The 26,052-nt window shown below is 41.1% G+C and overlaps 3 protein-coding genes across 3 annotated transcripts; 2 read left to right on the top strand and 1 right to left on the bottom strand.

Annotated features, from left to right (window-relative positions):
- The first annotated feature begins 3,630 nt into the window (after positions 1–3,630).
- On the top strand, positions 3,631–16,148 carry LOC121609183 (ATP-binding cassette sub-family G member 4-like). The gene is made up of 14 exons (XM_041940755.1): positions 3,631–3,880; positions 7,974–8,091; positions 8,410–8,542; positions 8,763–8,813; positions 9,465–9,610; positions 10,618–10,741; positions 10,928–11,042; positions 11,148–11,290; positions 11,834–11,932; positions 12,091–12,259; positions 12,401–12,501; positions 13,693–13,851; positions 13,946–14,064; positions 15,122–16,148. Exons 1-14 carry the CDS (start codon positions 3,631–3,633, stop codon positions 15,345–15,347), a joined length of 1,953 nt encoding a protein of 650 aa, XP_041796689.1. The 3' UTR covers positions 15,348–16,148.
- A 3,533-nt stretch (positions 16,149–19,681) lies between these two features.
- lyrm9 (LYR motif containing 9) lies at positions 19,682–22,194 on the top strand. The gene is made up of 4 exons (XM_041941295.1): positions 19,682–19,795; positions 20,559–20,704; positions 21,696–21,788; positions 21,872–22,194. The coding sequence occupies exons 2-4, from the start codon at positions 20,579–20,581 to the stop codon at positions 21,887–21,889; spliced, it is 237 nt and encodes a 78-aa protein (XP_041797229.1). The 5' UTR covers positions 19,682–19,795; positions 20,559–20,578; the 3' UTR covers positions 21,890–22,194.
- A 903-nt stretch (positions 22,195–23,097) lies between these two features.
- On the bottom strand, positions 23,098–25,776 carry ift20 (intraflagellar transport 20 homolog (Chlamydomonas)). Its single transcript, XM_041941074.1, has 5 exons — positions 25,688–25,776; positions 24,762–24,899; positions 24,576–24,661; positions 24,264–24,367; positions 23,098–23,847 (listed from the first exon to the last, which is right to left on the bottom strand). Exons 2-5 carry the CDS (start codon positions 24,886–24,888, stop codon positions 23,766–23,768), a joined length of 399 nt encoding a protein of 132 aa, XP_041797008.1. The 5' UTR covers positions 24,889–24,899; positions 25,688–25,776; the 3' UTR covers positions 23,098–23,765.
- Between the last annotated feature and the right edge of the window lie 276 nt (positions 25,777–26,052).

Raw genomic sequence — 26,052 nt, 5'->3', positions numbered from 1 at the left:
CAGCCACACCACAAGCTTGGCTAAAAGTTGATTGACACTGATCACTAATGTAAATATCAACGTCAGTTAGGTGAACTATGTGAACCAGAAATGAATCAGTCATTGCTGTGTAAAACCATTCTGAAATAGAGAGCCAAACTGCATCACTGTTCAAATACTTCAGGACTGACAGTGTTGCTAATAGCCTGTGTCTTCATCTATACTGAACGTTTGATTGGAGTTCATGCTCACCTCACTTTACCCTCAGCTTGTCCCAGCTGTCAGCACCAGCACTGCCGGTTGGCGACAATGACATCATCCTGATGTGGTTTATTTGTGTTTTCTTTTTCATTCTTTGTGCAGCATCATGAACAGTCTGCACCTGTCTGCTGTACAGAAATGGCACCTTTTTTTGTTTAGTGAAGTTTGGGCTTTACAGTTGATTGCCAGCTTTCCAGGTCAGACCTGTTCTTGTACCTGAACAAAACTGAACAAGACACTGAGCCACATAAGTTCTGTATGTGTGTATATCATGTCCATGTGAGTGTGACAGGTCACAGCTGTACGCGATGAGATGCAGCTCCACGCTACTGTCGTTTCTACGTGTCTCAGATGACCAGGTGGATTATGGGTTTCTTTATTGCACAGCACACTCATGCAACACAGTGTCACAGGAGGAGGAATGAAGAGGGAGACTCAGCTGTGGTCTGGATGACAGTCACAGTGCATGAATCTGGTGTTGCAAAATAAAACAATAGAAATCATTATAACTTGGTGTGATCGTATATTATCACTGAGTAAATTCTTTAGGCTACGTTGTATTTACATTTGTACAATACATCTCCATATGTATTGAAAATAACACTGGTTATAGCCACCCAATAATCCATTCTGTCAAATAAAAGATCAAAGAACATAGTCACTGTTAAGCACAAGTTGAGCATAAACACAACACGGGTCACATCATGTGACTAGTGAACAGGCTGCTACACTAGACTAAGCACAAGCTACTTAACTGAATGGGTAAAGAGGAACTTTGCACAGACAGACAAGATTATGCAATAAAATGTCATGAAAACGAACACAGAAAAATGCATATTGCAGGTAATATTAGCTGCCACACAGAATCACAGTGGAATGATGAGGGAAAATCAGCACTGGTCTCGACATAATAGACTGGATAACAGATGGAACGGCTGCAAATAAGTCTGCTGGTTTAACACTGACACTGCACGTTTTACCAAGTCTCTAAAATATAATTTTAAAGACTAAATAGATTAAAGGCTGGGCTCAAGACAGTTAGCTATAGTAATTTAAGTACATTACACGGTAAAAATATGAGCATTTGGAATCTCACAAAATGTATTATTCCCTGACCATGCAAGAGAATGCAACCCACCACATTCCATGCATTCCTTATCACTGTGTGTAATTATAATAATCTACATCTAATAATCATGACATATACTGAATGTCATGCCAATAAATGCTGTTGCACTGCTTTTGCCTTAATTTAAGTATATTCAGGGGCGGATTTAACAAATTTGGGGCCCAAGGCAAAGGCAGGCATGGGGCCCTCTGAAATGAGAAGACAACACACAAAACAATAGGTCAATTAAAATAAACATTTTAACAGAATACGCACGCACTTTTTCTACCAGTAGGTTCTCTGATAGTGGTGAAATGTATTAATAATAATTGTAATAATATTAATAATAATAGTAATATTTACTCAATTGCTAACATAGAAATTTGAGGATTTCAAGCAACTTCAATTTTGTCTGTATCTCAGAAGCAAATACTGCACTTTCTACTCCACTAATGAACATTATTTACATTGCTGGTTATATATTTCAAACCCTTCTTGCTCATTGGAAACCAACCATTTGTGATAAACTTAAAGTCTTCCTTTGAGGGTTGACTTCTTAAGCCAAAACTCATCTTGGGCCAGCTGGAAAATGCATCATGACAAGGCTTAAAACAGGCTGCATGTCACAGGAAAGACTAGTGAATATATGACAATTGCTTAAACTGTCTAACAGTAAATTAATTCATTTAAAATTAGCTCAACCTTAAACATCTACAGCAGTAAATGATAACACATTAAAGCAATATTAATGAATATAAAGCTATAACACTGACAGGGATTATTTTAATGCAGTGAGTAGTTGTTAATAACTTCCCTAAGTTACATAGTTTCTATCATTTTGAATGCATAACTTAGCACATTAAGGACTAAAAACAACTGCCAAAATTACCTGTAAAACCTCTGGGTGATTTTGAAGTTTTCCTTGAAATTCAACACGAAAAAAAAAAGCCTACTAAATAATTGATTTCTCATCCTCTGTAGTAAATAGAAACGAAATTCAAAGCTGACTACAAAATGACACATAAGTTTCCCGTCTTCAATGGGATAAAGAAATACTTATTAATATAGCGGGGGTGGGGGGCATTACTCCTTCGACAGTTTTGATACTCACTAGTTGTTCATCTCCACACGTCGACAACGGACCCTCCCCAACAGGTGTCGACGTCACCGTTTCACTTGCCGGTTGTGGGTTCCTGCTGTTAGCCACTGCCGCAGTGAAGAATGCACTCACTTTGGGGAATTTTGAGAGCAGCTTTCTGCTTTCCTCCTTTTTTCTCCTATTTTCAGCACCGCTGGGGTAACTTCTTTTCATCTTCTCTTCTCTTCGCGCCGTTTGTTTTCATACGTTTTGCCGCTGTCTTACCAGATCCTTTCTGCACATGCGCAATAAGATGGACTGATCCAATGTAGTGGAGACTGAAGGGGGGCCCCGAGACACACATAATACAATAAGCATTCTGCTGGCATTTTAGCGAAAGGATTTTAATCAAAAACATAATTAATGTGTGCAAATAAGTAATAACTATATTAACCATAAGTGTATGAGGAGTTTTATGGGGCCCTCAGGAACTTGGGGCCCTAGGCAACTGCCTAGTTTTGCCAAATGGTAAGTCCGCCCCTGAGTATATTCTACTATTCTGTGTAGTGTATAGTGTATATATCTTTCTTTGGCCTTCCTTCCATGCCAACACTGGATTCTCCAGCTGTGAGAATAAAGAAAAATGTCAGCCTTGCATTGTGGTGTAGACAGAGAAGCTGAGCTTCATTAAAAAAACCTGACATATTATTGAGAATCCAAACTGTGTTTGTACTGGGCGTGTTTCCAGCTGTATTTTTTAGTATGTCTCCTAGTGGATATTCTTTGGCAACCTTGTATTTATTCATTGCATTCAACTCCACTTCATGATCAGTCTAAACAACTGTCACACTCTTTTGCTTGCTATGTTAAAGAAACAATGCTTTGAAAAAGTAAAAATAGGGTCCTTAACAAATGACAGAAAGTGTTTTCCTCCTCTTCTTCTCATGTTTTTTGGCATGAAGTTGCTGCTGAAGGCTGCTGACTGGCTCAACAAAACCGTGCTGTTTTTATGAACTTTTATGAAATGACCTCTAGATATGCTGGCAAGACACCAATTCCCCGTTGCAGGTGTAAAATTAGACATGTCAGCAGATAATGAAGCATGGCTGACCTCTGATTTTGCCTTTCCCACGTTTACCCTGTTTCATCCTTCTCTTTCCTTTCCCTCTTCCCTACCTTTCCTCCCCACAGACAGAGAGCTGGTATGGACAATAAAGCATTGGAACCTGATTCTGTGAGTATCCCCATGGAGGAGGCCATAATGTGTAATGGAGGCAGCCAGCCTCAGCCTCAGCAGCAGCAAGAAGCATCCATGTTGACCCACCTGAAGAAGGTTGAGAACCAGATCACTGAAGCACAGCGTTTCTCCCACCTACCCAAACGCTCAGCCGTGGACCTGGAGTTCAGTGACCTGTCCTACACCATCCAGGAGGGGCCGTGCTGGAGGAGGAGAGGTAGCACACAAATGTCCACTCTGCATGTCGATCATGTCTGGTTTAATCAGCTTGAAGGCAAGGTAGCATCTGACTGCTGCAAGACAAAGAAGTTGATGTAATGTAGGCACAAGCTGGAGTGTTCTTTCCACGTGTTCTCAAACTGTCTGTGAACTCCACTGGAAGGATTGGCCGCATCTAAATAATAACAATGAGTTTGTGGCCAGATTGGACAGCAGGGTGGCTCAGTGATTAGCACTGTTGGACTTTCTGTGTCGAGTTTGCATGTTCTTCCTGTGTTTGCGTGGGTTCCCCCCAGGTGCTCTGGTTCCCCCTGCCAACTGGGACTCCCCTCCAGTCAGTTAGAACTAAAGAATCCCCTTGGCTCTTCAAGCTTGGATGACCAAGTCCTGAACTTGTTTCAACCCTCCTTTGATAACCGTGACCTTGATGACTGAGAATCTTTACAGGCAACCAATGCAAGCTAACGTAGTTGCAGCTATCCATGCTAGCATCAAATAGACGCTACATATTTAGCAATATTTTTGAATAGGAATGAACATTTGGATCATATACAAGATAGACAGGGGGAAAAGTGAACTGTGCAGCAGGAGTGATTTGAAAGGTTTCATTGTTTGGACAATGTGACACAGTTCATGACAAGATTGAGAATGATTGGAAGTGATCAGAATTCAAGCCGACAATCGCTTTGGATAAAACCAATTTAAATCAGCTAAATGCATGTAACGTCTTAACTTTAGACCCACAGCAGCAGGGCTGATGTGTAAAGTTTGTCCTGATAGTCAGATTGTGGCCCCAAGCAAGGGCTTTACAGACATCCATGCAAATTTCACTTAATACGTTTTTTGTGCAAAAGTAAAAATTTTTGGCCTGATAGTAGTGGCGCTGGACATATTTGGGGGTCACCTTGCATGGTTAGGGACCGTTTCATCCACAGCACATCTGCCAGACCAACTAGTGAGTCTGGCAGATGTTTGAAGTCTCGTCTCTTGCAAAATTGAAAATACTGTTTGAGAACACTTCAGCTGAAGTAGAAATTGTATCTTTGAATGGCTCGTTCATGTTTTAGTGTATTTAGTGTATAAGTATTCCCCACCTCATTCTTGGTGAGACAGTATTGAACTGCAGCCATAGTGGATTTGTTTCCCCCAATAGATCACAAGGGGCAGGAAGGAGCTGACTCCTCCCTTGAAGCCAAACTTGGACAAGATGAGATTTATGCTTAATTGAATAAAGAATTTAAAAAAAAAAAAAAATCTGCCTCGAATTGCAGAGTCACTTTCCTTAGTTTTTCCACGGGACGCATCCGGATCTATCTCCCATGCAGTGGAGAGACAGCGCAGACTCAGGGCAGAGAGAGAGATACTGTGTGCTTTGTCCAGTTTTGCCAGTTTTACTGTTTTTAGCTGCTCCTAAACAAAACACATATCTATAGAAACCATTCACCCACAGCAAATAGTTGTGTGAAAGACCATTAATGTGGGTGAGATGTGGTAAACTGGCCAGTCTCTATCCAAGGGTCTGATGTTAAGTGTGTTATGTGTGCATGTGCAAGTGTATCCTCTGAGGTTTCCAGTAAGTGCTGCATGGTCTGAGACAGTTTAGGCCATTAATAATGTAGCTGACTGGGTGAGCCAAAGGACAGAGGAGAGGAGAGGAGAGGAGAGGAGAGGAGAGGAGAGGAGAGGAGAGGAGAGGAGAGGAGAGAGGAGAGGAGAGTCAAGAGGAGAGGAGAGGAGAGGAGAGGAGAGGAGAGGAGAGGAGAGAGGAGAGGAGAGGAGAGTCAAGAGGAGAGGAGAGGAGAGGAGATAAGAGGAGAGACAAGAGAAGAGAAGAGGAGAGGAAAGGAGAGGATAGAAGAGAAGAGAAGAAGGGAGAGGAGAGACAAGAGGAGAGATGAGGAGAAGGGAAAGGAGAGAGGAGAGTCAAGAGGAGACGACAGGAGAGGAGAGGAGAGGAGAGGAGAGGAGAGGAAGGACAAAAGAAGAGAAGAGGAGAGAAGAGGAGAAGGGAAAGGAGATAGGAGAGGAGAGGAGAAGGGAGAGGAGAGAGGAGAGGAGAGACAAGAGGAGAGGAAAGGGGGGGAGAGACGTGAGGAGAGGAGAGAGACAAGTGAGAGGAGGAGAGGAGAGAAGTAGAGAGGGGCAGAGGAGGGGAGGGGAGATGGGAGGTGAATTGGGGAGAGGAGAGTTGAAGTGATTAGGGTGTGTGCCAGGAGACATGAATATACTGTGAATGTGTTTCACTTGTTATTGATGTGCCGCTCGGTTTGAGATTTCATGCCATGTGTTTGAGCTTGTTTGAAGTGTGTTTTCAGTTGGTACAGCTCCCTAAAAATCTCTACTCTCACAGCCACAGTACAGAGAGTGGCACAGCACTGCGCAAATGAAGCTCGTCAGTATTTTACAATGGTACATGTTCTGCTTTGGCTAGCCATAGAATCTATTCTAAGAATTAGCAGTCATCAAAACCTATTTATATTACGATCTTTGTGTGAAATACAAAAATAATAATAATAATGATAAAGTGCAATAAAGGCATGCCTGAGCACTCTGAGCAGCATTAATATACAGTAGCCTCAGTGCAAGTTATTTATTGGAAATGTGAAGGTAATGTGTAAAATTCAGTAACTCTCCCAAGTCTATACAAATTCAATTTAATATGATGAACGAGCATATTTTCATGTTCAAAATCAGAAAAATTCAGATAACACTTTGTTAGCTACAAGTACAAATCACATTCTGAGAGGTGAAACAATCCCACTATGAAAAACTGAGACTGAAAATGATTGAAAGAGAGATTTTGGAAGACATTTCCCAAACACCTCTCTGTGTTAGAATCTACTCAGGGTGAGAGGAGCGTATCCCGGCTCGCAGTGAGCCAGAGTCAGGGAAAACCCAACATTCAGCGCTGGGATGCTAAAATTGCTGGCGTGGCGAGCTGCTCTCTGTTGGTGGACCGGACAGCTGTTGATGAGCAACCCCTGGACATCTAGTTCCAACAACATAAAGTATAGTTGCTGCAGCATAGTACAGACACTGCTCCTCTCAAAGGCACAGCATCCTGTTGAAAGATGATGCAGCTGAGTGCTCAGGGTTGTTAGATTTAAGTGCAACATTTGATACTGTCCTGCGTTAGCACTCACATACTGAAGCAGCTGGTCGGGGGCTGGCTCTTATCCTGTTTACCTGAGAGGAAGCTCTGTAGCTGTTGTACTGAGAGGTGAATCCTTTTTCACAGATAGTTCATAACAGACGCATTACGGGCCTTCAGGGGACCAGATGTGATGCATCGTAACAGTATAACAGGTTGGTTCTGAGCTATGTGCAAATTTGGACCGCGCTTCGGTGTAGCTGCACAAACTTCATACAGAAAGCAGTCATTATTAAGCACTTGGGGACAGTTGTGTCATGAACCAGTACAGCTGACCCTAAGGTATGGCTATCGAAACGTAGATACACACATATCATATTCAGACATCTGTAGTGGTTGTGCTTGCAGATTTGCAAATCATATAACAGTGGACTATGGTCCTTGGCAGAGGTTTGCACTCTGGGTGCGCTTCTAGTTGATAGTGTTATTAATAATGTTATACTTAATGCTGTATGTTATATGTTATAAGTATTGTTTTTATTAATGTTTCAGGCATCCCATGTATCCCAATTAGCTGCCACCATGTACAGCATTGGAACAACCTACCTCAGAAATCAGGCTGAGAAGGTCTCCATCTCCTGTACAGTTTTTATTTCTAAGGCCTTTTATGTCCCTTTGGTACTTTGCTATGCCTGTTATCATGCTTGATGTTCACTTTGTTTATTTTTTATCCTTTCAGTGTCCAGATCTGTTTGTTTTACATTTGATTGGCCATTGTTTCAAATAGCTTTATCATTATAATTACTGGACTTTCACTGTTCATCATGGAGCCCAATACAGGTTCATATCAAACGTGATCAAAGAGATCATCATTTTTAATTTTAATATTTACTTTCAAAAGTGTATGTTTCCTTTTGTAAGTGTTGTTTCCTTGTTATTGTTGATAAAGCCATGCTGAAGTGGTCAGTGGCATCGATGACCCCTTTGTTGTTCCTCCCAGGTTTCAAAGCCTTACTGAAGTGCCTGTCTGGGAGGTTCTGCAGTCGGGAGCTGATAGGAATCATGGGGCCGTCAGGGGCCGGGAAGTCCACCTTAATGAACATCCTGGCTGGATACAGGTGAGAATTCCAAAGTTCCCCTTTATTTTAAAATTAAAGTAAATGCTCAGTATTATGAGACAAAGTTCATTTCTCATCTAGAAAAGCCATTTGTACACTAACAAATGGCTTTGAAAAAAAGTAATTAGGACAAATTAGCTTTTATCACAAACATCTAGAACATACAACTGTAGATACTGCAATGCAGAAATGCACATTTTCCATAACTGGTGTGTTTTTGTGTTTGTATATCATGTGTTCAGTCTGTTCCTTCCACTAAAGTCTATCTAGCCAATTTAAGTGCTCAGTATGTGCATGTGTGCCCTTTCTGCTGCCCAGGGAAACAGGGATGAAGGGTCAGATCCTGGTAAATGGGAAAGCCAGGGACCTAAGGACATTCAGGAAAATGTCCTGCTACATCATGCAGGAAGACATGCTGCTGCCACACCTCACTGCACGAGAGGCCATGATGGTGAGCTGTTACTGAGACACTCACAGCACAGCCAGGAATAGTAAATGAATGAATATATGAATATTAAAACTGTATTTGTGTTAGTGATGATATGGCTTTTTACATGGTGTATGAACTCATAATGCAGACCTGAGTCTGCCATCTGTGTGCCCTCCCTGTACAGTTGTTAAATACCTGTTGCATAACAAAAGGATGGTACATGTTTTTCCCCTTGCTGCAGGTTTCAGCCAACTTAAAGCTGGGTGAAACTATGGATGTGAAGAAAAAACTGGTGAGCTGAACAAATATCTAAAAAAAATAGTAATGGATGCTGAATCCTGATACATGCCATGTAATGACAACCCGGCCTTGAATCTAGTTTCAGCTGCATGTCATCCTCTCTGTCCTCCATCCCCTCCTGTCATTGCTCTTCTCTATACCACAGAATAAAAGTAAAGCTGTGAGAACCAACATGTGTCACAGAACAAGCTAAAACTGATAAAATTCAGGAAAGATGGGATTTTCTTTCATCATCAGAGCTGCACTAATCAACCCTTTCTTATGTACAACTGCTTGTGAACCACTGAGCCTTTCCAGGACGCTCCTTTCATACCCAATCATGATACTATCACCTGTTACCAATCAACCTGTTTACCTGTGGAATGATCCAAACAGGTGTTTCTGGAGCGTTCCACAACTTTCCCAGTTTTTTGTTGCTCCTGTCCCAACTTGTTTGAAACGTGTTGCTGCATCAAATTCAGAATAAGCAGATATTTCCAAAAGTCAACGAAGCTGATGAGGTCAAGTGCTAAATATATATATATATATACTTCTAGCGGACTAAATTCACACACAGTCTACTCTTTGTGTTTTTGAATGCAGTATAATTCAAAAAAGACCTTTTTCTTTTACAAACATCCTCTCTTTGACTTTCTCCATCCAGGTCAATGAGATCCTGACAGCATTAGGGCTCCTTGAGTGTGCTCACACTCGCACCAGCTCACTGTCAGGTGGTCAGTGTAAACGGCTGGCCATCGCCCTAGAACTGGTGAACAATCCTCCAGTCATGTTCTTCGATGAGCCCACCAGGTGAGACAGACGGACGCTGATGTGCTCATGATGGTTACATTTACACTTAAAAAGTGTTCGAAAAGTGCTTCCATCAAATAGATGTGTGTCACGTAGACTTTGACTCTCGTCATTGTAAATCAATCAACTACTGCTGGTGTCTTCAGAAGAAACAGTTTGTCCCAGCTGGAATTGGAATACAACACAAAACTGTTCTGTTGTGCTTCTCTACTAGCGATACTTTGGGTCATTGGTTAATGGACAAATTGTCAATCTGAACACTGGGATTGAAAATTTGAATTATTTTGTTCCAGAAAAATCAAAATAGTGCACAACCCAAAGACAGTTTCAGTTTGTCCTGTATTATAATGTGTCTATGACAGTAGGACATGTAATGTTGGACTGACTTTTGAACCCTAACTATTACACGATTACAGTGTTACTGTAGTAGTCGGAAGCTCTGGGATCTTAGGCCTACGCTTATTCATTTTCTTGCCAAAAGTTGACGAAAAGATCATACCACTCTCATGTCTGAATGCTAAATGTGAAGCGACGAGCAGCAGCTTCCTAACAGCACAAAGACTGGAAACAGGAGGAAGCAGCTAGCCTAGCTATGCCCAAACAGAACAAAATCTGCACCTCTAGTTTTTACCAGGACTTACACAAGAAATAGTCAGTGTTATCATTACGCACATCATTTTACGCATTAATCACACTCTGCATTATCTATTTTTAATAAAAGGAGAACATCAGCCTGATGTATGCCTACTGTATCAACAAACAAATCGAAGTTCCTTTCACTGCATGTGTCTCTCAAAAGAACTTTACATATTGCCCACTATGAGATATAGACAAGTAGAAAGGTAGGTAGATATAACGAATAATAAACTCTCACAGGACAAAATGAATCAATAAATGGGGGTCATTGTCACAATAACTGGGTCATTACTCATTTATGTCTTCTCCTAAAATGACTTCCCAGCTGCTCACCAGTCTTGTCCCTCCTGTATGTCCCTCCCTCTGTTCAGTGGCTTAGACAGTGCATCGTGCTACCAGGTGGTCTCACTAATGCGTTCCCTGGCGCTGGGAGGACGGACCATCATCTGCACCATCCACCAACCCAGTGCCAAACTGTTTGAGATGTTTGACAAGGTGCACATCTGTCAGTAAATGAGGAAATGAATGGATGGCTGGGTTTATCTTCTGAGAAGCAGTGGTGCATGCCAGCTCTGTGATAATTTATACAGACTGTGGTAGTTAAAGAAAATAAATTACAGTTCCTGTGAGTTAGAGACTTTTGAATGGTCGTTTACCTTGAATAATTTTGTTCCTCCACAGCTTTACATTCTCAGTCAGGGACAGTGTATCTACAAGGGCACGGTCCCTTACCTCATCCCCTACCTGAAGACTCTGGGCCTTTATTGTCCCACCTACCACAACCCTGCAGACTTCAGTATGTCCACATTCTTCATGTACTTGCTCCAATTTACTGAGGATCATCTCAACATCTCCAATTCCTTCATTTTGTGTATTTTTTGTGCTTTTGCCTCTGGTTCAGTCATTGAAGTGGCATCAGGAGAGTACGGAGACTTGAACCCTGTGCTGTTCGAGGCAGTCCAAGGTGGCATGTGTGCATTAGAGGAGAAGAAGAACCAATGTGATAGCAACGGCCAATCAGTCTGTGCAACAAAGTGCTCGATGGTGCGTAGTGGATGGTGTGCTACTGTTCTGCAGTCAAGGCTGGATGACCAACTGGGCAAAGCAGACAACTGTCCTGCAGCCTTAGACCCTTAAGGTTGAAATACTCATACTTGCTTTCTTGCCAAGAGTTAAAAGAAAAGTTGTATATCGCTCTCACATCTGTGCAGTATGTATGAAGCTAGAGCCTGCAAGTGGTTAGCAAGAACTTATCTTAGCACAAACACTGGAAATAGGGGTCAGCCTGATTCTGTCAGAGGTAACAAAATCCACTTACCAACACCTCACTTATTACTTAAACTAATTAACAGTTTCTATCACATTTCTTGAATTCGTGCAAAAACCAAAATGTAAAAAGGACTCATTGTGGTTTTTATGGGAAAAGCAGGTTTGGGTGAGGCCACACATCATTTTTGCCACTGGGCCCAACAGTGTGGTAATCTGGGCCTGACAGCAGGATGCTCTGGTTTGCTACAGGTTGTGATGTGTTGTATACGCAGACACGTGTGTCAGTGTTACGAGCTCATTTGCTTCCCTTTTCCTCAGGATGCTGGACACATAGAGAGCCATACTTTTGCCACAAGCACCCTGACACAGTTCTGCATCCTCTTCAAGAGAACCTTCATAACTATATGTCGAGACCAGGTGGGTGACAGCGTTTGTTCAGTATTGTATTATAGCTGTGCACGTGTTCAAAACTTATGAGTATCACCTCAAAATGAAGTGACTTTACCTAAAACAAATTAATCATCCAAGTATGAAACTGCACATTTATGTTTTTCCTGCTTTTGGTCTTTTCCCAGGTTCTGACTCACCTCAGACTGATTTCCCACATTGCCATAGGTGTGTTAATAGGCTTGCTCTATCTGAACATTGGCAATGACGCCAGCAAGGTCTTCAACAACACCGGGTTCCTCTTCTTCTCCATGCTCTTCATCATGTTTGGAGCGCTCATGCCAACCGTGTTAACCTGTGAGTCTGAAGGAGGCGAGGAAACAGACTCAGATTTCTATTATTTCATTGTTGATTTCATTGTGGCAATCAATGAATCATAATCTCATATGTTTTGAATGGATACTGAGATGTATGTGAACATTTTTATGTATCTGTTAGTTCCTCTGGAGATGTCTGTGTTCCTGCGGGAGCATCTTAACTACTGGTACAGCCTGAAAGCCTACTACCTGGCCAAGACCATGGCTGACATCCCATTCCAGGTGAGCTGGCAGTGTTGGGGTTGAAGGGGAGGGTTGGCTCAACAAGGACTGGAGTGCTGAACGACCTGTTACACACCACTAACATAACTACATGTTACACCACTGCACTCTAGTGTTAGTTGGAGGCACTAACTGGTCGTTGCAGCGATTGCACTCTGCCAGCATGTCTTCAGGCTTTGACCACTGCTGACTGGAAGTTCTCACTTCAAGTAATTGATGCTTTAGTTTTCTTTCTGGAGTGGAAAAGCTTCCTACAGTGTTCAGAGGCTGGTTCCAGCAAAACCAAATGCCACTTACATACAGAGTACGAATGAAATGTAGTGTTGCATGTGGTCTATCACGGTCTGTGCAGACATTATTAAGTGAATTCTCTGGATTTTTATGTGGATTGTGTGAATAATGTTCTATACTATTTGAAAAAAGTACTCGAGTAAGATATTGTAAATCTTATTGTCATTAACCTGAAAGGAACAGTTAACCCCAAAGTTAGCTGACTCAGCACCTGAAGTGTGCTACTGCTGTTGCTACAGTTTCATGTTTTATTTGAATTAAGTAGAAAAATATATATGCATCTGGACTGCACATCACAAGGAAACTGAACTGAGGACTTGGAGAACAACCAAAGAAAAATAATTGTAACTGGGAGTATGCTCACATTTTATTTACAGTGTATTGACAATCTCTCTGTTGTTTTTGTTGCCGTTTGGAGGACGTGTCTGTTCATTCATTCTCTTTTGAAACATATATTTTGGAGAACTTATCGCTGTAAATCGTATTGTCACTAACCTGAAAGGAACAGTTAACCCCAAAGTTAGCTGACTCAGCACCTGAAGTATCAGTGATGCTCGTCGCATGTGTGATGTGTCTCTCTCATCTGCACCTGTCAGAGGAGTCAGACCTGCAGGTTGTGCTCTCTCTCCCCACATCAACTCTATCCTTGCACGTCCCATTAAAATGCCTGCAGCTTTTGTTCTGTTTCTTTGTCCATGTCCACCTTAAATGTGAGCTCCCTTTACAGAATAAACTGTATACATTGTTTGCCTAACTGTGTGTATGTGTGTGTGTGTGGTTGTGCAACAGCTTCAGTGCAGCTTCCACTGACATCAGTGTGAGGGTATCAGATAAACAAATGTTTCATTTTGGGGTGAACTGTTCCTTCACAAATAAAGGTTAATGAAGGTGTTATTTTAGGTGATCTGCCCCATCATGTACTGCAGCATCGTGTACTGGATGACAGAGCAGCCTCCGGAGGCCAGCCGCTACCTACTCTTTATAGCCCTGTCCACCTGTACTGCCCTGGTAGCCCAGTCCCTAGGCCTTCTGGTTGGAGCTGCCTCCACCTCACTGCAGGTACTGCAGGTTTGCATTGTTAAACGAAGGATTTCTTGGTTTGTGTCGTACATATAAAACATAAAATGTCCTCTGTGTCCAAATACCTGCACAGGTAGCCACGTTTGTTGGACCTGTCACAGCTATCCCAGTGCTGCTCTTCTCTGGATTCTTTGTGAACTTTGACACAATCCCCAAGTATCTGCAGTGGAGCTCCTATGTGTCTTATGTCAGGTGTGTACCAGCACAAGTAATATTTGATTCACGAGCAGTAGTATCCATAAGCATGGTGATGTTGGTTGGTTAGTCTGTCCGGAGTAAAATATTACATATAATTCCTCTTTATTTTAACCTGGATCTTATTGCCAAAGATTTGGCTAAATTATTTATTTATACCCGAGGAAGTCAGCAACATCAGGTGAATTACCTCAGTTGTCTAACACCCAGGTTAGCAGACATAATCAGGGCTCATTTGGAGGAAACCAAAGGGAGCGTTAAAACTATGATTCAAACTGCACATTGAAAACATCCATCACAGTTTAAAGACCAGCTTACTGCTTCACCTTTGATCTACCGCACCATCCAATCACAGAGCTGTCCTGTGCAACAAGAGAATAGTACAGACAGTAATATTGGCAGGTTTAGAAACACTTTACACTTTTATTTGTCTTTCCAAATTTCAGAACTCTGCACCATCAGGACACTCAACAATGTCTGTTTTGCCAGATCTTAACAATTAACTTCATGAGTACAAATTTATCTTTAGAGGTAGAGGTGTGTTTTGTAACACACTTTGAACCAAACCAAAATGCTCCCCTCGACAACATGGTTATGGATGTCCATGAAATTTGATGTGAATATTTATGGTCCTTAGAGGAAGAGTCTGGAGGATGACTGTTAGGTGACCCTCTAACCTTTTTTAGACCGTCCATGACCTCTCTTCAAGGCCCACCTTCAGGTTAAAATGTCAGCTCTCTAATGTAAGCACAGTCTGCTCCCCAGAGGATCAACCCTCCTGATTTTACTGACCTCATGGACTTTGCTCTTTACTCTTTATCCCTGACTTCTCGGGGGCACCAAGCACACAGCAAACTGCACAGGCTGTAAAGTTACGAAATGATGAGCATGTTGTTTGTTCCATGTAAAACTTTAATACTGTCGACTACTATGAACATTGTAACCTATAGGAGCTATTAGAAGAGTTGAAGAATTCGTAGTTTTATTACAATTTTGAGCTATTTTGACTCAGAGTCATGGGATGATTTAGGCTGATTGTTTGTATCTGTCACAGGTATGGCTTTGAAGGGGTGATCCTGTCCATCTACGGGATGAACCGGTCAGAGCTGGAGTGTCCGGGGAAGGTGTGCAAGTTCCAACAGCCTGAAGAGGTTCTGCAGTTATTGGATGTGGAAGATGCAAAGCTCTACATGGATTTCATTGTCCTGGGCATTTTCTTCATCATCCTACGGCTGGCCACCTACCTGGTCCTCCGCTACAAGATCAAGTCTGAGCGATAGGTTTCGCTCGGCTCATCTTGCAAATCTTAACGCCCTCCCTCATGTCACTCCAGACCTGGTCTCATTTTTTGTGCAAAGAAAACAACCTCTCTCATGTGGGAATTCACTTCATTTCATTTTTCATTTTGCTGCTAAGAGGACAGAACATAAATCTGCCAACAGCTGTGGAGGGCAGTGACTGACGATGCAGAGCAGTGAAGAGTTATCTAATAAATCAACATATACCTGTTTTACCTCAGACATCAGAACTTAACTCCTGCACACAAGCCAGGACACAGGAGGAGGAGGACACTGAGACTGAGCCACATTCAGCAGCATATACTGTATGTCTCATATTCCTGCAAGACAGAAACATTTTCCGAACAAGGTGGACGTGAGAAGCTCATCAGAGTGGTGAAGCGTGTTTATTCTGCACTGTGTGCTGCCATTCTGTCAGTGGTGGTGTGTTCAGACTGCGGTCTACTAAACTGCCTCATTTAGAAAATCAAATACAAACAGTGTTTACATTGATCTATTAGTCAAGAAAGAAATCTGAGGAGAAACGGTTGCACTGGAGAGTAAAAGTGATGCACTGTGCCTAACAGAGTGAACACTGGTCGAAAGCAATTTGTCTGAGCGACTTTTGGTTCTATATTTTAACTGAAGTGTGGTGACTGAAACATTTACTTCCTATGTATGAAAATCAAATCATTCTTTGAGCTAGATTGTTTTTTTTAACATGTTGATAGTTGTAAATTAAGCTTTATCATGATTGTATACCAAAATTTGGTATTTTTGTACTTCCACAATATAATCTAAAAATCCTAGTTAAAATAAAATTGTTCAGCCTTAATCATTTTATACTGTACTGTATTATCTTTAGTATTATATACATATGCAATTATATAAATGTATTTAAGCAAAATAGATGAATTACTGTATCGCTATTCTTTTGTGTCCACACTACATCCAGTAATGTCACAAGGACACAAAATGCATGTTTGGTGCTACTGCTGTTGCTGCAGTTTCATGTTTTATTTGAATTAAATAGAAAAATATATATGCATCTGGACTGCACATCACAAGGAAACTGAACTGAGGACTTGGAGAACAACCAAAGAAAAATAATTGTAACTGGGAGTATGCTCACATTTTATTTACAGTGTATTGACAATCTTTCTGTTGTTTTTGCTGCCGTTTGGAGGACGTGTCTGTTCATTCATTCTCTTTTGAAACATATATTTTGGAGAACTTATCGCTGAACTGTACTGTACAGCTACATAAAGTGTTTTATATTCCAATAAACACTGATCTAACTAATTCACTGAAGTATCTCAGTTTATTAATGTTCACTGAAAACACTGCCTTCCCCTTGGACATCGCTTCAGAGGAATCAGATCCCCGAACCACCTCGACTGGCTCGTTTTAACGGAACCTGTGGTTCTACTCTGCTTCCAGATGTCTGAAATCTTCATCCTTCCTTTAAGGGTGAGCCCCGCTAATATGCATCCACAATGATGGTCCTCCACAGCGCCCACATTGCTGCTCATGCAGCACCATCTCACACCTATCTTACCCCAACTCTCATGGCAGTGACTCACTTCTAACCCGAAGGGAGTGATCCACTTTTCCCAGAGTGCTTACACCTGCAGATGCTGCCTCTCACCCTAACCCTAACCCCTAACTTAAACCCTAACCCTAACCCTCACCTTTTAAAAGGTGAATTTCTATTTATTCGATGTTATTATCAAAGTTTTTACGGTATATTGATCAATGGTTCTTTATTTGATTGTTGGAATCATTAACTGTTGTTTCCACTTGTGTTGCATTTGTCTTTTACGGGGAGGAGACGAGGCACGGCAGCATGCACTGTGAACCCTCTCCTTTAAAAAGATGAGTTAACTTTTATCATATTAATATTGATCAATAGTTCTTGTGTTGGCCTCAGATGGAGTTATTAACTGTAACTCCTCTTTGTCTGTTAGAGAGAGGAGTGGAGACAGGACTGGGAGAAGGAGACAGTGTGGACTGTCAACAATGTTATTTCAAAAGATAAATATATATATATATATATATATTGTTTTTTCAGAATTTCTATTCTTATATTATAGTTCTTTCTGTGTCACTGCTGTTTTGTTACATGAAAAGGAAATTTAAAAAAAGAGGAGACGAGACAAGTGGAGACAAGAGACACCGTGCACTGTGAAGCGTCTCATTTATACTTGCATTGAATGCCATTGCTTAACTCCTCTGCCTACAATTTAAAAAGAGATGTGGCTGAAGTAATGAACTGTCTGCCTTCATCTATTTCCAGAAGCATCCTCATCACCAGCAGCATCACAGACTCTTTGCTGTCCTGAACATCAACCTGTTTGTCATCACGCACAGATCCACCTGGACTCTGCGAAGTGTCATAGTTACATTTGTTTCCGTTCTAAGTTGTGTCATCTTTAAAGAGATCTTTCAACCTCCTTGGGGTTTTTTTTTCAAACCCTTTATAGGTATACAATGCAGGAACTGTTGGGTCTCTGCAGATAAATACACCACCACACTTCTAGTGGGTCATAGGTGATAGTGACAAAACGTGACCCCTCTCAATCATCATGCCTTTTTGGTCCAGTCTATACACTGCTTTTTAGAGAAGTCATACCTTTAAATGTGACAATGACATCTTTCTACATTTCTATCACGAAATTGCATGAAAAGACCAAGATCAGCAATGAATGTGTTCTTCTGACATGAATTGTCTGTGTCGTCACATGATGCACATCCTTTGTATTTGTGTTAAGCCTGCTATTTGTCTTGAATAAATCCTTGTTCACTGGTCATGCTACAGTGTCTGTTGTTGCACTGATTAGTATTAGTAGATTAGCATTTTTTAAGAGTCACTGTTCAGTGTTCTGATAAATGGCACTTTCTCTCTCAACACCAGCTCAACTACATGAAAAACTAAGAAAGAACTGAACATTTGAATCATTCCTCTAATCATTCAATGGCATGCTGCTGTCAGCCATGAGTCTGCAGAAAGATTCCTTTCCTTTCCCCAAGGTTGGAATGGGGCCTGGTATGAATACATGTTGTGACTGATAGTCGATCAGTTTCTCCATTAGCAGGCAAAAGTATTTATTTCAGGACTACAGAGGCAGCTCAGGTCCCCATTCTCCATTCACGAATTTCCACTTGTGGCTGGCACCCCATCTTAGGACGGATGCATCTGTTGTTTCTACTTTCCTGGTCATAATTATGCCCATTAGTGTTTCCACGAACTCAGTGTAGCCACACGATCCAAGGTGTTTGTGACACAGTGATGTATGTGGCAGGAGTGGTCCAGGCACAGGGATGCAATCCACCACTGAAATCCTGTCATGTAGAGACATCCTAAATATGGCCATGACCTCCAGTCACCTCCAGACGAGATTCATGCATTTGTTTGTAATATGCCATTTTAATTGAAACAAAATCTGTCACAAGCTCCTTTAGTGCAGAATTAAGTGGTGCAGAATTTCAAGGTGAAGATACAAGGTGACACATCTTATTCAAAAGAAGTCAGGAAAGTCATGATCAATGCTTCTCAAACAATTACTAAACAGATAAATCAACTTGGACTGGACGAACAAAGAACTATTAACTGATGATGTACCATCTTCTCTGCTTCACATCGGGCTTCTGTCTCATCCTGTCGGGGTGATGGAAGAAAAAGTCCTGAAGTTCAGATGAGTCAAAGTACTACTGGTGAACATTCATTTTAACTGATTTAGTATTGTCTTAATGTTAAAGAATGCAAGGCAGAGAAAAGATCATCTGAAAGTTGTTAGCCTCTATAGCTATACTTATCTAACTTTAAGTTCAGTAACAATGACATACAGCAAAGATGTCAGCTTCAGGAGCCTATTAGGATGTTTAGCACTGCAGATGAGCTGTAGACGTTTCAGGCAATCTCCCTCAGTGTATTTCAGTCATTACAATGGGACAGTCAGCTGGTGATTGTTGTGTTTGCAATGGTCTCCCTCATAGACCACAGTATGATAACAGTGCAGATTAAAATGAAATTTTGCCTTAACAGAAGTCAACAAGAAAATTGTTCAGATGCTCCACTATAGTAAACATGGTATTACAATGCTGTAAAATTACTCCATTACAAGTGAAAGTCCTGCATTCAAAATTTTCTTATGTAAAAATACATAAGTATTATAAGCAAAATGTATTGAATTATCAAAAATATTCGCCACACAGTTGGGATGTCCCCATTTACATAAGGCCAAATATGTTCGCTTGTTTTTCAGGTTGTCAGTACAGGCAACAGAGGGCGCCAGTGTTTTAATACAACGTGGATGCTAACAGCAAAAAAAGCACGAAGAAGACTGCAGTCATGAACACATCCGTGAACAGTGGACCAGTTTCATAATGTGACTGAGGTTGTAAAGATGCTAACCACCTGCTGACAGGCTCCACTGCAGTTCACAGCTACAGTAAGCAAACGTTATAGACCGTTTGATGGGGATAATTTAACGTCCGGCTCTGTGTTGTGAAAGCTAACGTTGAAGCTAGTTAGTAAGTTAGCTAGCTGTGTAGCTAACATTAGCTAAAGCTTATCCACATAGTGTTTGCTTCTACAGTGTAGGTCAACTAAGGATAGGATAACGAAATATTTAAAACAGTTAGTATTGTGTCAACAGACATGGATGTTAGTTCTTTGGACTCTTTTCTCCTGAGATTTTGTTTTCACATAAAGAAGTATTATAATCTTGCTTGTGACACAAATGTGGACATGGACTTCTGTTTTAATGCGATTCGTTATCTAGATAGTTATGTTGTACATCAGTTTGTAAAGGCAAAAGAAAGAACAGCAATTAGCTATCACCTCTGGCCCATTCTCTTTTATAAGGTTTTTTTTATGGAGAACACGTTAGCCAATAGTTGCCTGTTCACACCTCCAGCAGAAACTGTGAACCTTTACCATCAAACTGTTAATGTTAGTGTGCAACTGACAACTGTGGATTTGTCTGCCAAGTGGTCCAGAAAGACACATGATACTCACCAACTAAAACAAGTGCAAAGCTAAATTCTGCATTGTGAGTTATCCCTGTAACACACAAAGCATCTCTTCACTGGTTCGTCCGCCTTGTATGGGAATGTAAACACAAAGCCTTCTTTATGAATTCTTATTTCCATTGTTAATATAGAAATATTGTCACTAATTTGAATGCACACTTCATTTTGTACCAACTCCAGTTAAACCGAAGGAGGAAGGAATGGCGCCCTTAGTTGGCGTTGAGTTGATCCAGACACCTGTGCAGCTTTATCGATATCTCCTCAGATGCTGCAGGCAGTTACCAACCGCAGCAATGCAGCAGCATTATCGACATGCCATAAGACAGGTGAGGTCATCTTGTGCACCACCGACTATTGACAAGAAAATTGTTTTTCTAATGATCTTGAGCATATGTAGAATTCTGCTCAGAAACATGTAATTCCTAAACTTTCAAACAAGAGACTGAGCTGCTAGTCATATGTACGTGTACTTGTATACTTTCCAAGTGATAGTTTCTGAGCTTCCCATAAACAAGGACAGTTTGTGACAATGAGCACACCAAAGCAGGCTACATATACCTTCAGCTGTAGAACAGTCTCAAAACAGTCGGGTATGTTTTAAAGTTGGTCCAACAGTCAGTGCTGCAATGGCTTGCTCAGTGGTTAATGAATTTACCTCACAGCAATAATTTTACAATTCTCCCTTGTTTTCGTTACCAAATAAGTTTAGCTAAAATGAAGGTTTGTTTACAACATGCCTGATTTTTGTATCACTGCCACCACATTCTCAGATTACAGCAACTGATGTTGAGTATAATGTTATTACTGACTAATTAATTTCATTGTCAGTTATTCTTACGATTATTTTCTTAATTAATTGATAAATCACATGGTTTTTGTCTGGAAAATAGTGGAAAATATCCATCATAGTTTCCAGGAACCTCAAGGTGACGTCTTCACATGTTTTTTTTTTTGACCAACCGAGACCGCACTGTTATGATGCAATACACAGTCCTTGCAATTGCTTCGCATTATTCCAGTAATCAACGGATGGGGGTGCACTGCAATTCTTTCTCCTCAGCAGACATACTAGCATTGACCTTTGACCTTTCCTTCATAACCGTACTATATCGTTTTTTTAGATATTGCTGACATATATATGAACTCCTAACAACCAGGAACAATAAATCCTACACCACTTATCGATCATCGTTAAACCTGTGAAGTGTGGTTTTCATAGCCTGGGATGACTGAGCAACTTCTGCCAAGTTCTTCCCCACTTTGAGCATCAAAAACAGAAACACTGCATTATCCTGAGTCTTTGCGTCTGGTTTTCAGAGTTACAACAGTCACTCAGACGAAGACAACCCAGAGAGGGTACAAATGATGATCCAAAGAGCTATTGCAGATGCAGACTGGATTCTAAATAAAGTAAGTATGAAGACCTTTTGCATTTCGAGCTGATGCACATATATAGGCACACTACAATTTGGACTTTTCTTGTTGATTTACAGTATGCCAAGAAGAAGTGAGGTTCATGAAGAGTGAATATGTCTTGAGGGCCGTGTTGTGCAGTGCTGCACCTGGCATGACTCTTAGAGGTAGACATACTGTTTCTGTGTTATTTGTTGTCTTTGTTGCTGGGATGTGAATCCTGTGGGTGAACAGCCATGATGAAACAACATCTGATGAAAGACGATCTGGAGGAATATGGTCTGTAGGACTATACTGTATGAAAATGACTACTCAATTCACTGCACTGTTAAAATGTGTAAATACTGTTTGAACTGAAATTAGCTGACGTGTATTTTTCTTTTTCAATAAATGAATAATAAATCAATAATTATAGCTTAGTTGTCTTATTTACAGTGTGTACTCAACTTGCAGTCAGACTTTAGACATGAACTGATACTCATGTCCAGTGACTTTCATCGACTAATCTTCAGTTTTGGAGATCACCAACAAACAGTAAGGTGTCCGAGCTGTAGGACGTTTGTGAGCTGCATTACATGGACTCTCAGAAAGGCAAAGGAGGGGCGCATGTGCAGGGCTCAGAGATGACAATGTTTTAGTTGTTTGTGTGGGTGAGGGTATGTCTGTAAACAACAGCAGACACAACAATACTACTACTACCCGCGATAATAACAATACTAATAATTCTGCTACTAATAACAAAGGTGGACAGAGAAAAACAGAAAAGCAGGAAAGAGCGAGCAGATCGATAGAGCGTATGGTGAAGTATTGCTAAAGACCATTTTTTTGTCTGTCATATAATTGATTGTGGTTGTTTGAATTCAGATGGTCAAAGGTCAGTGCAGCACTCATAGTTAGGAGAGAGAAGAGTCCTGAGTTCATCACAGAGGAGTTACACCTCTATCCTCCACCCTTTATATACACCACTTCAGCCCAAGGAACTCCATAATACACTGACATCCAAACAAAACAAGCCCAACTCAAGGTTCACATGCTAGCTTTTTGTCAACCAGATACATTTGTTTTATCAAACCAAGTTGTTTCTGAGGTCAAAAAAGGAACTTTGATGGCAGAAACCTTGGAAGTGCCTGAAAACATCATCATGTCAGCCTTACGTGAAAGCCAGAGGCTACTTGTAGAAAACATTATTTTAATAAGCGATCTTGAGTAATCTAAAGATAAGACTACTGTCACCAGATGCAGGTTTCCTTATAACGTCGTCTCCAACCTCTGGCCAGCAAAAATGATGACACATTTTATTGTGCAATAGAGTATTTATTCAAGTATAACCCTTTGTCATCTAAACTCATACATGAAGGATAATGATACACATAACAGATTCAAAGAAATGTAATTGAAAAGAAGAGAATGTATTCGTCGTGGCTGACTGGCTGTACCAGCAGAATTAGGTAAAAGCAAAAATAACAATCAAATCAGGATGTCAACTTCTTTCTATCCTCTAAAACCAAAACGTATTTACATACGCATGCACATGCAGTATTGATACAATGAACAATTAATTGATACAAAGAGTAGTAAAACTAGATATACAGAGTAATTCTTCAGTATAAATAGTATAAATAATATTCCTTTATATAAATAGCTCCATCGTCTTTAATGTTGGTCCGAGATGTTGACGTTGAGACATTTGGTGTTCCAAAAAGTCAAGCTTACAACACTGTAAATCGTCAGAGCTGCTGACCAGGGTGGGAGCAACCACAGCAGGCAGCTGGCTGCTGCTTCACACGCACAAACATGTCAGAAAGATGGTGTAAAGAGGCGTCGATGACTGAGGATGATGTTGGAGCTTTGGGATTGCTTGAGAAACACAGTTGCAGCAGAGTAATCCTCTGAGGCGGGCATCGCCCAGAGAAAACAGGACAGGCACTCTGGAAACGTGGTTGTAGACATTTTTCTGCTGTCTCAGTTACGTCCTCACTTCTGCAGAATAAACTGGTCGATGAACTCGTTCTGCTCTGACTCCACTTTGGACAAGGCCTCATACTCTATATGATATCTGAAACAAGGAAACATAACAGAAAAGTAACTGCTGTGCTGTTGTGCCAAATATTATGTAGTGGCAAGAATGGGAGGACCCTGTTTGTTTAAATGCAGTTCACACAGCCGGTGGTAATTGAGGTAAGTGCTACCTGATAATCAAGCAATGACAGATGCTGTGGTAACAGTCCTTGTCAGGATAAGCTGCTCTACAGTGGACTTAAAACAGGTAGTTATCAGGTAGTGTAACATTGTAAACATCTTAAACCACTTACCATTGGTGTTTATGCAAGCACCATTCAGGCCAAACTTTTAGTTGCGCTTTGAATAGTTTATAATTGTGTGCTGAATTTAAATGGAAAGGAGACCATGACCTATGCTGCAGAACCAGCTCTGTGTTGGCTGAGAGGGTGGCTGAGGCCACACGCCGTTTACCTCTCAAGCTGCATCTTCTTCTCAGCTATGAGAGCCTGAAGCTGCTGCTGTTGAGCCTCTCTTTGCTTTGCCACTGACTTCAGCAGGTTTCTGGCTCCTATTGCCTGAAGGAGAACAACACAGGACGATTCTTACTAGAATGACATGTTGCTCTAATTATCAAACGGAAGCACTTACTATACAGTACACTTTAAACAAGTAAGGTGAATTAAAGAAGAATTCGACCATATACAGGTGTTTCATAGCTTTCGCATATGAGGACTACGTCTTGTGCAATAATCATAGAAAGGCCGTTTCAAACGTCAAGCTTACCTTCATCTTTTCTGTCTCCGCTTCTTTTGCCAGTTCATCCACCAGCTCAATTAGACCTCCCACTATCTTCTGAAACTGGCCAATTTCTGCAAAGGAAAACACATATTACACCCTATAGGACCTGTTGATGTTAGAGAGGTAAAGTAGGCACAGCTTGATGGACTTGACATCCTGTTCAATGCTTACTGTCCACAAATTCTTTACACTCTTCCTTGAGCTCTGAGGTTTTCTGGCTGACATCAGGCTCCAGTACCCGTAGCTTGTTGAGTTCATCGAAATAAAAGCCTGCCTCGGCTAACGGGTCTTTAGCCATGGCCACCGGGCCTGTCACAAAGGAGACATAAAAGATGAAGAATGCAAACGCAATTAAAATACAGCGTGGACACGTAGGTTATCCAGTGAGAAGACCTCACATTTCGAAAACTTTACACTGAAAATCAACAAGCTTTACAGCTTGATAACTTAATGCTGACGAGTGGCTTGCTATCAGAGTATCACAAAGTGACAAGATCTGTTTTGCTGACAGTCTGTCTGTAGCCCCAGTCAAATGACAGCCAGTAGAGTTAACATATGACCTCCCTGTTGATGCGAAATAAACATTTCATTGAACGATGACCTTCAGTGAGAGACGGCCATATGGCAAGACGAGCCAGACTCTCGCTATGTCGACACTTTTGAAGTAAACATACTTCAGCTTTATGGAAAATGTACACGTTAGTCAGGCGCATGGCTAAAGCTATAACGGCTAACGTTAGGTTTCTTCCAAAGACATCTGGTTGATAGTATCGTTAGCTTAACATGTAAGCGTGTGAGACAGTCTTCACGGTTAACGTTAGCCTACAAATGTGGAAACAGTATCTGATAGCTACAGCTGTTCATATAACGTTACTTCAACTTTCCCTGTGGAAATTCCAACCTATGACCTAACCGAGAATTACTTTAATTAACTCAGCTAGTTAGCTAGCTACATTTCGCTAGCCTCCTGACAAAAGCTATTCGGACGATTTAAAGACACACACTGCACTCACAGGTGGTTAAGTTCCTTAGCTAGCTGACGGGACAATAAACCATATTAAGCTAGTTTCAGGAAAAAAAGAAATGACATAGATTACCTGTAAAAACAGCGATCACCGTTAACGCTGTCAGCTCTGTGTTGTGTGGCTATGTGGCATAGCAAGTCAACCATCAGCCAAAGCTCCGCCTCCTCCCGCTGCCAGGGAAACCAAATGCTGCTGCCAGCGCGCGCGTCTCTCTCTCTCTCTCTCTCTCTCTCTCTCTCTCTCTCCCTCTCTCTCTCTCTGATTGATTAGTTTAGTCCCAATAAAGGTTGTTTTTTTTGCCAGTTATAGCCTTAAAAATAATATGAGTATGAATATATGGAATATGATACTAAATCATGAGGAAGTCAACATAATAGCTTATTAAAGTAAAAATTGAGAAGAGATACTAGGTCATAATTCTGACATTATTAGTAAAA

Source organism: Chelmon rostratus, chromosome 7 (genome assembly GCF_017976325.1).
Source record: "Chelmon rostratus isolate fCheRos1 chromosome 7, fCheRos1.pri, whole genome shotgun sequence".
NCBI classification, from domain to species: Eukaryota; Metazoa; Chordata; class Actinopteri; order Chaetodontiformes; family Chaetodontidae; genus Chelmon; species Chelmon rostratus.
This window is presented reverse-complemented; position numbering and strand designations above follow the sequence as displayed.